This window comes from Quercus lobata, chromosome 2 (assembly GCF_001633185.2).
Source record: "Quercus lobata isolate SW786 chromosome 2, ValleyOak3.0 Primary Assembly, whole genome shotgun sequence".
Taxonomy (NCBI): Eukaryota; Viridiplantae; Streptophyta; class Magnoliopsida; order Fagales; family Fagaceae; genus Quercus; species Quercus lobata.
The window spans coordinates 103,146,771-103,158,783 of NC_044905.1; the positions used below are offsets into that span (position 1 = coordinate 103,146,771).

Genomic DNA, 12,013 nt, shown 5'->3' on the forward strand with positions numbered 1-12,013 from the left:
TATGATGTGAATATTTTATAACAAAGTATAGTCAATATAATATATTAAAATTTATAAATTAAGCTATCTATATTTGTTATTTGAAAGTGTTTAAAATTTTGTAAGTTTGTTTTTGTTTTTTTGAGAAAACTATTTTACATTATATTATTACATAAGGCGAGATATTTTGTAAATAATGTAACGTGTAGTTGGAATTTGTTTTTAGTACTCTCTACAAATGGTTTATCCTCTATCGACTTGAATGACTTGAAGAGAAATTAGAAGAAGAAAAAAAATACAAAAATTTAATAACATAAGAAAAATGTAATTTTATTAAAAACCTACCAACATTACATTGAGGAGGTAACATAATTGTCAATGAAGCAGCTCTTTTTTTACACAAACCTCTCTTCCCAAATTATTATTGAAGTAGACTAAGTAGATCAAACGGACTGAATAAACTGAAATGAACTGAAATGGACTAAAGTGAACTGAACGGGATCAAAGCGGTCCAAATAGACTGAGTGTATCGAGATGGGTCAAAATGCCATGCGGTTATAGCTCAACAAGAGAGTTTCAACAAACAAGGTACATCTTTGGATGAAATAATCACCATTTATGGTAATAATAACTTGCAATTGATAGACGGGAAAAAAATGAATTTCTTTACATTTTTCAAATTTATTCTTTTAAGGAAGGAATTATTTACTGTTTCCGTAATATCCCAAAAAGCCATAAAATTATTAAAGAGCTTCCATTGTTTGTATGTACATATATTTCAATGATTAAAGGCATTAGTCCAAGCACCCTCCCTTTTCTCCAAAAGAGTCATCACTCATCAGCACTGCTTCTGGCGGTGTAATACAACTTACATAAAGAGCATTTTCTTCTTTTCTTGATAGGCTCTTATATATAGGACTTTCTGCTGAATAGATGAGCGAATTTTCAACTTATGAATTATACAGTCTGCATTTATAGCGAGATGATTCCTTCTAGACATTTACAGGAGTTTTTATAGATATCAGGGCATGATTTATATGGGTTTAAACGAGTCCAGAGCTAGCATTTGATATCTCAGCTAGCTGGTTGCCTACTAGAGAGAAATATGATACAATGATGAATGTTCCACTAGTGATTGCTGTCAATGAAACTATTTACACACTCCTGATTCTTGAAGCAAAAGATCATAACTATGATTATCTCAAAATGATGAAAAATACATTTACAGGTATAAAAACACAAACATTTTCCTTCAAGTTAGGGCCTCGTTTTCCTCTATCTGCTGTATACCTTCCTTAAAGGGACCAGACTCATGCAAGAGTTTCGTAACAAGCCTGACCTGCAAACAGAATAACTAATTAGATACTGGAAAATCATTCAAGGCATGTATGTAAGAATACTAAATCTTCTATTTCAGCAAAAAGAAAACTTAATCTTCTATGCAGACAAATATTATCAGCATTTTTTCTTCCCTTATAGACAACTTATTTCACTAAAATTTCACTCCTCAGAAGAGAGAGGGAGGGGAATGAGGGAGAGGTTGAAGGAGCATTGGAAGAGGATAAGATATTAGAGTAAAAATGAAATAAAAAACCTCCTATGGAGAAGCCGGGTCACTTAGATTATTATGCATGTGACAGAAGAAACTACACCACCACTCATGCACAAAAACTATGCTGTATGTATATGTAGTCTTACATCCACTATAAAAATCGTTGCCAGTTTGGATTATGCGTATCCATGTACCCAATTTCCTGATATTCAACCCTCCTACGCATAATGGTGTACATGCAATTGTTTCCGTGCATAAATAAATTGGGCATAAGATGGAGCTCTGTTGCCTTGAAAGGATGAAATTCTCATACTGATGGCCGATTAATAATTCCTCATTCCTCAAAAATAAAGTTTCTGCCTAAAATGCAGCAATATAACACTAATCACCTGAGTTGATTCGCGGACTAGAAAATCCTCTATGGCCTTCCCGAAACTTTTATTAATAAGGTAATGGCAACTGTAAGTTGTCACAGGCATATAACCCCGCTGAATCTTGTGCTCACCCTGAGCTCCTGCCTCAACTGTGTTCAAATTGAGTTCAATGGCTGCTTCTATTGCCTGTTATATCAAATCAAAGCACCCATAAGACACAAACAAATAATAAGCATTTCTTCGCAGGATGATGTTCTTTACACACTGGAATTCTTGGCATAATGAACTCCAAAAGAAATAATTTATAAATTCTAGGCACTCATGGTTGCCTGTAAGCTTGAGCTTTGTGATTAAGTGGGAGAACAATCACCCTGGGCTCAAGGGTTCTAAAGTGCACTATCACATTCATAGTTATTTTTTGTTTTTTGACATGTAAATAGTTTTATTGAAACAAGAGCAAAGAGGAGTGCAGCCCTAATACACAGGACATGTAATATCATTTTCAATAGTTATAGCCTAACATTATCATAGATATAGCTGTTGTTTCAGAGCATGGAAAATATTATAGATTGTTACTCTGGTTATAGAACTGAAGGTGAGGAGTTGAGAATTGTAGATTGTTTAGGTTCACAATCAGACATAAACCTGGTAATAGCATGCTTCAAAATGCAAACTTGGATAGTAAGCTCGTGGTTGACATCCCCATAGCCGCCCAAATAAAGTATCTCCTCCTATAAGGTTAAGAGCTCCAGCAACAAGTTCTTCCCCTTCTTCAGCAACAACAAGTAGTACTTGATCCCCCATCTTTGATCCCATATTGTGGAAGAACTCTCTTGTTAGATAAGGAGTACCCCACCTATGGATGAATCAACAGCATATCTAAGATGCAGCATCTCAAGATTTTCGTATAATTCAACAAATCTTTGACAAAATAAGGTACAAAAAGTATATTGAAAATGGTTTTGTAAATTATATACTTTCACTAAAAAGCCAAAAAAAAGGGGCCAATGTTAAGGACCAAACTTGTTATCGGTGGTGCTCCTGTAAAAATTATAAAAAGAATCCCAGTGCCTCGCCTGCCAACAGAACCATAAAATAATTAGGATAAGAAGTCCCAACTCATGACACCAACAATTTTTCAACTATAATATCTGAATAGGAGAGAAATAAATGTGATTACTATAAAACTGGCCACACCATTATCGATGGGAATCAATATGGAGAACTTGGAGCACCAGATCATTTTGGCCTAAAGGGAAGTTTTTGTTGGATTTATCCGTTTGGCACCATTTACCTCCCTAGTCTATGTTACAGGAAGGAAATTTATAGAAGAAGCAAACCATATGTAATTGCTTTACAAACTATGCAACATTTTGCAATCTTTGGAGTTTTACCCAACAAATTATGAAGATGATGTATCCCATCTTTAAATGAGTATACAAATATACTGTTTGATAATTAAATAAAAACAAATTCATGTTTTTTATTTCTTTGATTTCATGTTTAGGTAGTTTATGTTAGTCATCATTAAATTTTGGCTTGTTACAACATTTCTAAACAAAAGCCATACTACTATGGGTGAAAAGACATTGAAACATTCCACAATTCAGAGAGGTAGATTGGCACCATAGTACACACAAAAACATGCAAATTTTAGATTATAGAGAGGTGAAAAAACTCTTTCTTGGATAAATTTTAGATTTTTAACCAAAAACATGCAAATTTATGTATACAGTTCATTTTGAAATTTTATCTAACCATATATAAATATTTGAACAAATACGGGCCGTTAAATTACCGATTGTCCCAAAAGCTTAAACTATTGGGATATGACAAATTTAATCATTTAATCACACAATTCTAACACTTCCCCTCATGTGTGGGCAAAAACTACCTTTTAATAAATGAGGCCCAACATGTGAGAATTTAAATGGGAGGTAGAGTGGAGGAGACAATGATCGAACTCAGGATCTCATGCTTTGATACCATGTTAAATTACCGATTGTTCCAAGAGCTTAAACTATTGGGATATGGTAAATTTAATAATTTAACCACACAATTCTAATACAGACAAAGTAAATGTGAAGTAGGATAAACAAATATGCTTCAGACATAAGTTATCATACTCAAAACAGTAAAATGACAATGAACAGAGCACATAATTACATAATAACTTGAAGTTATCCCTATTATCCATTACCTTTATCTCATAACCCCGAAGCCGTTTCATAGTCAGATTTTGCACAGAAATCTGCACCATAGAAAATTCAATGAGAAAACATACAACTTGCATGTCCAAAAGCATGTCAACTGATATCCTAGTCTGATTGACAGTATACCAAGTGAGAGGCAAAGGCAATCATTTTTAGAAAATTGGCATTGGCTTCTACTTATGTGTGTGTGTGTGTGTGGAGAGAGAGAGAGAGAGAGAGATTCTAAATTGTATGAAAACAGGAAACAAAATATAATTGGGTTAAGATGCACAAGAGGATTCATGACCAATATCCTACGTGGGCCCCTAATTCTGGATAGTTCTTCCATTAGTTGTAGAAGACAACTAAATCCGCAAACTCTATAACAATTTACATCTTTTGTCTGTTTTCAATCCATGATTTTATTTTCAGATTTTCAACTGATTCCTTAGAGTATCATAAAAAGTTTCCTTCAGTATTTTAGTGTTGTCTAAATTGATTATGTATCTTTGTACCATTCCAATCACATCCGTGCACTCTTTCTATAGTCATCCATCGCCATCAATCTCCAATTCAGATGATTATTACCAAGATTCAGCTTAACGCTAATCTTAACCAGTATTGATGAAAGTCAATTAAATCAGTACAAACAAATCACCAGCTCCTCTTTTGCTTGAAGATGAATTTTCTCATGACCATTAAGTCTCTCATAATATGTGTCTGTATAAAATAATGTTTTGGAGGGACCAAACCAACCTTTTTGCGTTCCTGACGAATATTTTTTCTCTTACTTTGTTTCATGTCCATCAAAAACTCATCAAAACTGCAGCACACAAGGAGATTCATTCATTTTATATTATTTGTGCATACAACACAGCAGAGCAAAAATAAAGAAATACTGAATCATGCAGCAACTAATAAGTTGAGGCATTTCAGGGATTTACTACTGCAACTTGTTCTAATTATACAATGCTTATACTTATGTTGACATTTAAGAGCAGAAGAGCTAATAATGTTATGCTTAAAAAATTCGCCCCTTCTGTGGTCAGGTATTTTTTTTTTTGAAAATTTGATTTTAACCTTGAGGACAGAATAAATATGAAAGGACCAGAAATCAGAAGGGATGCATTAAACCCAAATACTATAACAACAGAATATGTGCTTAAAAATTCCAGGAATACTCAACAAGATGGAAACCTTAGAGAGAGAGAGGGAGAGGATAAAAATTTATATGACCGATGCATCTTGCCTTAAAGGGTGGCCAAAATCATAAGGATTGGACAAATAAGCTCAGGAGTTGCTTAACCAGGGTCATGTAGGTCCACAATGTTGCTAATAGTGGAGTAAATCAATGCAAGCAAGCCTAGACTTAATCATTACCTTCCTTGATGCTACACTTGGTTGCATATATGAAGAAAATGACAATCACCACATAATCTTCAAGGGAAGTGTCATGATGCAACAATGGAGTGCCATATAAAATAAATAGACTGTATTATAAAAGTCATTTTACTATGAAAAAAAAACTGTTTAGTATCACTCACTTCTTATAGTTACGATTTTTCCAGTGGTACTGCATTCCAATCCTCTGCAGAAAACCTCCTTCCTTCAGTTTCTGCCACTCATTTTTAGACGGGAAGGTAATATGCAATGATGAAAGCTGAGACTGTAAAAGATATAAGGTAACCTTAAGTGACCCAGCAGTCAATTCTTGCGTGTCATCATAAATGAATATAGAAACACCATAAGTGCTCTTTAGATTATCTAAAACATTGTACCAAAACAAAAAAGATTATCTAAAATGTTGAATCACAAGAACGTAGCCAATCTCATGAATTAGGAAAAGGTAATAATCACAATATAACTAGAATAAGCGCCATACTACAAATTAACTTAAAGCCTGCATTAAACAAATGTTAAATATTACTCTATTTAAATGTGGAAGTGTGTTCTAAGACCAAAGATGGAAAATGCAGTTATAAGATTTCCTCACTTAAATAGCAGATATTTTCCTCATCAGTTATCTTTTTCCATCCACTGTTAAGTAGAGACCAATATCACAAGAAACCTTTACTCATCTCAGCACCAACTATGAAGCATTTCAGTTTCTTCTCTCCTAGCTGACTTAAGCAATAACAAACACACACACACACACACAAAATTTTATACATATATATATATATATAATATAAGGAAAATGTTACACACATAGATACGTAGCATACATATTTGTGTGTGCATACACTTAGGAAATACAATGCACAAGAAGTATGCACACAAAGAAAAATTATATAATTATTCTATTCATCTGTATGAACTTTTTAGAAAACTACTAAGAAGATTTTATTCCTTGTGATGATATGCAGTCAATACCTTTTTCCCAAATTTTCCTTTTCTGTATATATTATTGGCTAGTTTCTAAATTTCTAGGGGTCTAACATTGTAGCACTATAATATACATACTCCCACTAGACATGGTTCCACAGGCACGAGGAAAATTCCACATAAGCCATGCAATTCAATTTTGCTCTCTTATTCTTCTTTATTATTTTATTTAATTTTCTAAGTAAATGATTCATTAAATACGTGTAAAAGAGGCTTAAATTAATTCTTTTCCCCTCATATACGGAGTATATTTGCTTAAATTAAATCTTTTGTGAGCAGAGATCAGCCTGGTCTTGGCAAAGCCTCTAATTCTTAACAAGATATCTGAACTGAGCTACAACACTAGGTGCCTTGATGTAGTACAAGGTTGCTTCAGCACAAACTTTGGTAATCATCAATCTCCAAAAGTTCAAAGAGTTTTTGTTGCAAAGCAGTTCACCATTCTCATTCACTCATTCTGACCTTCCTAAAACTCTACCTGTACTTATTGTGGCTTGACCAAGTGATATGTCAATTAACCTCATAAAGAGGCAAAAACGGATACTAAAATTCAATATCTACAAAGATATTTGACTAGAAATACAAACAATTTTTCATCAACAAAAATATGTGAGGGAAGCTTCCAAAAGGCACTTAAGTAAAGATAGTATATACACATCAAATTTGAGTTTTCATATGAAGATACTGTTCCCCTCAATATTCAAATTATATAAAAATGTACAAGTGCAGGTGCATCTTCAGCAGTACTAATCCAGAAAAGAGAGGAAACTGACGCCTGATTTAGACACAATATAATATGTCACATCATCTATCTCACATCAATACAAACAGAGGAATTTTTCAGTTAACCCAAGTAATAAAATATGTCTCCTTGTTTCTCACATTGACAGAGAAACAACAGCTGTACTCAAAATAAATTTGGAATAGATATATGAAAAAAATACAAACAGTAGGTATAGAAATAGCTTAACATAAACAAACTAACGCATGAAAATAAAGAGCCATTGGATTCATCCAATACCTTGGCTGCCAGCTCCTTAAGAGCAGAGACCATAATGTCAAAAACTTGATCCTTGAAAGATGTATTGCGAATTAAAATTCTTGGACCAGTTACTGGAGTAAAAGGTACACAACATTGCAACTTTGGATAATATCTTGCCCCAAAATTGTAGTATGCATCGGCCCAAGAATGATCAAAAACAAATTCACCATAGGAATGGCTGCAAATGTAAATAAAACAATATTATCAGCAGGGACAATATAAAGTTTAAGCATTTTATGGAATTGTAGAAGAAAGTACATGAAAAATTTCTGTGTGGACAACATAGCAGATGGTAAACCTTTTAAGATAGAGTGGAACAACACCTAAAATATTTTCACATTCATCCTTCACAATCATGTGGCGTGGCATCCATCCTGTTTCCTGAAAGAAAAATTAAGCTAATAATTGATTTAACACAGGAATTTTCATGTTCATTCACATCAACGCATGACCTCACCTCCACCTTGCTCTTACAAGAGGAGCAAGTCCCATTTGAGCTAGATCTCATTGGCCCTGATGATCCAGACCCATTGATGTTTATTGGGAAAGTTACGATTTCTCATAAAGTTTCCAAGTGGGAATGATTTGTTTTGAACATGAAATGTGTTGGTGTAGCACCATGGATTTGCTCAATCAGGGATCCACAAAAGTGAGTGAGTTGAACAAAAGATTCATTTATGCTTACAGAAATTATAGACAGTGATTATTTAGGTCCAGAATTTTATGTATTATATTTGAGGTATACAAGCTTTCCACCAATAAATACTACAATATTCATTAAGGAAGTAAATAAGGGAGCAATTCTTAATGAAAAGTGGAAATTCGAAGAAAGCAGAACTAATTACTTGGAGTAATAATCATGGCAAAGCCTCTGTTATACTCTTTAGCAAAATAAAATATCAAAGGACATTCATTTTCTAGTGCTAGATAAGCTGAAAAGCGAGATACTAAAATGGCACTAGGAGAAATAGATAACATTACAAATTATAGAGGTCCGATATGAAGCAATGATTCCTAACCTTCACTGCACAGTTAGACTCCTCTAAGCTTGAAAGAAAACCATGTGTAAGAAATGGATTATATTTTTCAGGACCCGTAGCATCCAAAGCGCACGCATCCCAGTCGTTAGGTGAAACCTCTAAGATTGAAGAAACAACTGAAACTGATACCCTTTTAGATTTCACTTCATTTGCTGAAATGCCCTGAATTGAGAATCAGTACAATGCCATTAGCTACAGCAACTAAAAACAACAAATAGATAAATATGCAATCAACAATCCAAAGCAGAGGGAGGACCTCTGGCGTTGACCCTGTCAAAGTGAAATCTCCAAGTGAAAAGTCCACTTCCTGTGGTGGTGCTACAGACTTCTTAGATCCCCAAAATAGTGCACTAATTCTAGGCACCTGAACTGAAGTTCCTGTTATATGCCTACATTGTGCTTTTCCCTACAAAGTCAACAGAGAAAAAAAAAGGACTTTTTTTTTTTTTCAGTTCATCTATCAGTTTATGCCCAATTTGTGAAAAGTAAACATTGAGTGAAACTTGAAACACATCTCAATCCTCTTATTGTCATGGCCCTGATTGAACTACCAAGCAATAGTCAGAACATAAGGAATATCATTTTTCTTTGTCTAGACCATTCCTAATTCTCCATATTTAAAAGATATATATATTTTTTTTTTCAAAAAGCAAACTATCCAATTCATTGTACCATTATTCCTAAACATAGCAAGTAATCATAACATGACCCAGAGAAAAAAAAAGGGAAGAAAAGAAGGAAAAAAGAGGCGTATAAGTCCAAAATAGATGACAATAACCAATACCCATATCATAAAATGAATTTTTAAGAAAGTTTGAGAACCAAATCCAACCAAATAATCACTTTTCACACAACTTTAGAACACCAGTTGGTATATACACAGCAATATGTAAACTCAGAGAGAGACAGAGAGAGAGTTGCTTACGAAATTAGATGGGAATTGGCCTAGAAAAGGAGAAGACTTGCAGTAGCTCACTGCTACTGCCATGGCCACCACTCTCTCTCACTCTCTCTCTCTCCCTCTCTTCAAATTGCATGCAACGTGGCAAACTCTAATGCCAGGTCTTATTTTGATAGATATAATATAATATTGTAGCGACGATTTTTAAGGTCGTTAAAACAGTCTCTCTTTTTGACTTAACAATCACTCGCAGTAACGATGAATGTACATCTCGTTAAGAAAGTCCGTTATTAAGGCGACTTTTTTCAGCTGTTAGATCGCTATCTTCGCCGTAATAAGTTACAAGAGAATTAATTTGCACTCAATTTCACTTTCGCTTACAAGTGTATTAAGTCAATATTTTATAGTTCAGTATATTGTTTACACATGTCGTACAAGTGCACTCAATTTCACTTTGGCGTGTTTAGTCCATATATATTTTATAGTTCTGTGTATTGTTTACGCAAGTTGTGTATATATAAGTGTACAAAATTCTTGCTTTTGATGAGTCTGAGAGAAGTTATAAGGAGTTTTTCCTACAATTTATAGGAGGGGCTGATTCCTACTCTAGGTTCAAACCCGCGACCAAGACTTGCCATCAAACCAATACTACCTCTTGTTTACACAAACTGCCAAATGAAAAATTATGATTTAGAGGAAATTAAGATGAAAAAATATAGATAAATATTCTTGAACTTTTAGAGTCTTAGGGAGTATGAATAAAATCCTTTACTCCATTTTGAGTATTCGAATATATTCCTTTAATCATAACTTAGTACTCTATATTATTTATTGTTTTTTTTCTTATAAAATAATTAAAGTTTAAAATGAAAAAAAAAAAATGACATAAGACATATATCAATTGGTGGAGGCCTAGAACATAAAATGAAATACTAAAAGAGTGGAGCATAAGGAATCATGAACACCTAGCCCATCATGCAAAAAATAATTCAAATTTAGTAATTTGGATGAAGTGTCAAGCTTCCTAGATCACCAGATGCTTGTTGATGTAACTCCTTGATATTTTTAATTCTTTGATGAAAGTTTATATTTGGTTGAAAAAAGAAAGAAAGAGTGGGATAGAGGATTTATATTCATTTGATATGTATACCTTTGAGGCATATGAAAAGAATATATCTTTATGGCATGACAATTGGCAGCAAGTTTCATAGAAACAAAAGCTTGCAACCTCTGAGGCACTAGTAGATGAACAAAGTGCACTACAGAAATTTAAGATTGGTGTGATTGACTAGAAGATACATGATATATTTTCTTGTAATTGACATACGTATTTGGATTCATGTGTACTTTCTGTAGAAGGTGTATTGAGATTAGAGACTGTCTTTTTATTTATTTTTTATTTTTTTTTGGAGTGTGAGATTTCTAAAAGAATTTGTAGAGAGGTAATGAGGAAATACTTCATTTGCAATCCTGTGTTTGAATGGTACAAATGGGTCATTTTAAGATTGAAAAGAAAAAAATATTGAAAGTTTACAAAGACAAAAGCGATCACTGAAATCAAACTATCTCTAATGTTTACAAAAGGGACATAAACAAGACCATTCGAAATAAAAAAAAGACGCAAGAATTTCTTCATCAAAAAGAGTTCACTTCCATGTTTAGCCTCTGATGGGAAGTGATGTAGTCCATTTATGCCGATATAGTGGTTTAGAACTTTTGGTGGAGCAAAATGATCATGCATACTTGTTTTTTTAGCTCGAATTTTATTATGGCTATGAGCCTGTGACTATTATGTGTCATTCTACCACCATCACCAGAAAATGACTACCAAGTTGATGAAACCAGGTTTGGTAGAATCATTTTCAAAATCTTCACCATAAAGCTCGGTTGGGTTGGGTTGGTTATGTTAAGGAAATGTTTAATTTGATTGTATTAAGGTTGGCAGATGGATTCGAATAAGAGATCCAAAAGAATTACAAATATGGAAGTGCAGTTAGAGAATATGGTGTACAAAGAGATTAGTATGACCAAAAATGGAAGCAATGGATCTTAAAAAGACTACAAAGAATCACTTTGGAAGTTTTTCTAGTGATCAGATCGCATTTTGTCCTATTATTTTACTCTATTTTGTAGAAGATTTTGTGATTGCATTCTTTCCAACCTTGGTTCAAACCTTTAATTTTGTGTGATTCACTTAAATAGTTAATTTCTTATTTTCTTCGCAAAAAGTAGTTGGGCGTTACCATAACGTGTAACTCAAAAAATATATTATGATATTACTATATTACCAAAAATGTTTAGAACATAGTTTTATAGAATATTATAAGCTATTGTAGTTTTGTAAAACCATGTACTGGTTTTAGGATTACCATCTAAGCCTAATGTATATTTATATATATAGTTTACAATTGGTTCATTGTAACATACAATTTAGAATAACAAAGATTTAGCTGTTAAAGACCTTTTGTTGCAGACGGAGATCATCAAGCAGAGCCAGGTTAATTATTCTCTACCCTTTTGCTTTCTTTACATCATTTGATTTTATTTC

At 33.3% G+C, this 12,013-nt stretch overlaps 1 protein-coding gene across 1 annotated transcript; it reads right to left on the minus strand.

Annotated features, from left to right (window-relative positions):
* Window positions 1-921: 921 nt before the first annotated feature.
* Window positions 922-9,628, minus strand: LOC115977637. The gene is made up of 12 exons (XM_031099626.1): window positions 9,490-9,628; window positions 8,821-8,970; window positions 8,544-8,726; window positions 7,823-7,905; window positions 7,504-7,702; window positions 5,642-5,763; window positions 4,854-4,920; window positions 4,106-4,156; window positions 2,929-2,981; window positions 2,551-2,761; window positions 1,921-2,091; window positions 922-1,318 (listed from the first exon to the last, which is right to left on the minus strand). The coding sequence occupies exons 1-12, from the start codon at window positions 9,550-9,552 to the stop codon at window positions 1,232-1,234; spliced, it is 1,440 nt and encodes a 479-aa protein (XP_030955486.1). The 5' UTR covers window positions 9,553-9,628; the 3' UTR covers window positions 922-1,231.
* Window positions 9,629-12,013: the final 2,385 nt, after the last annotated feature.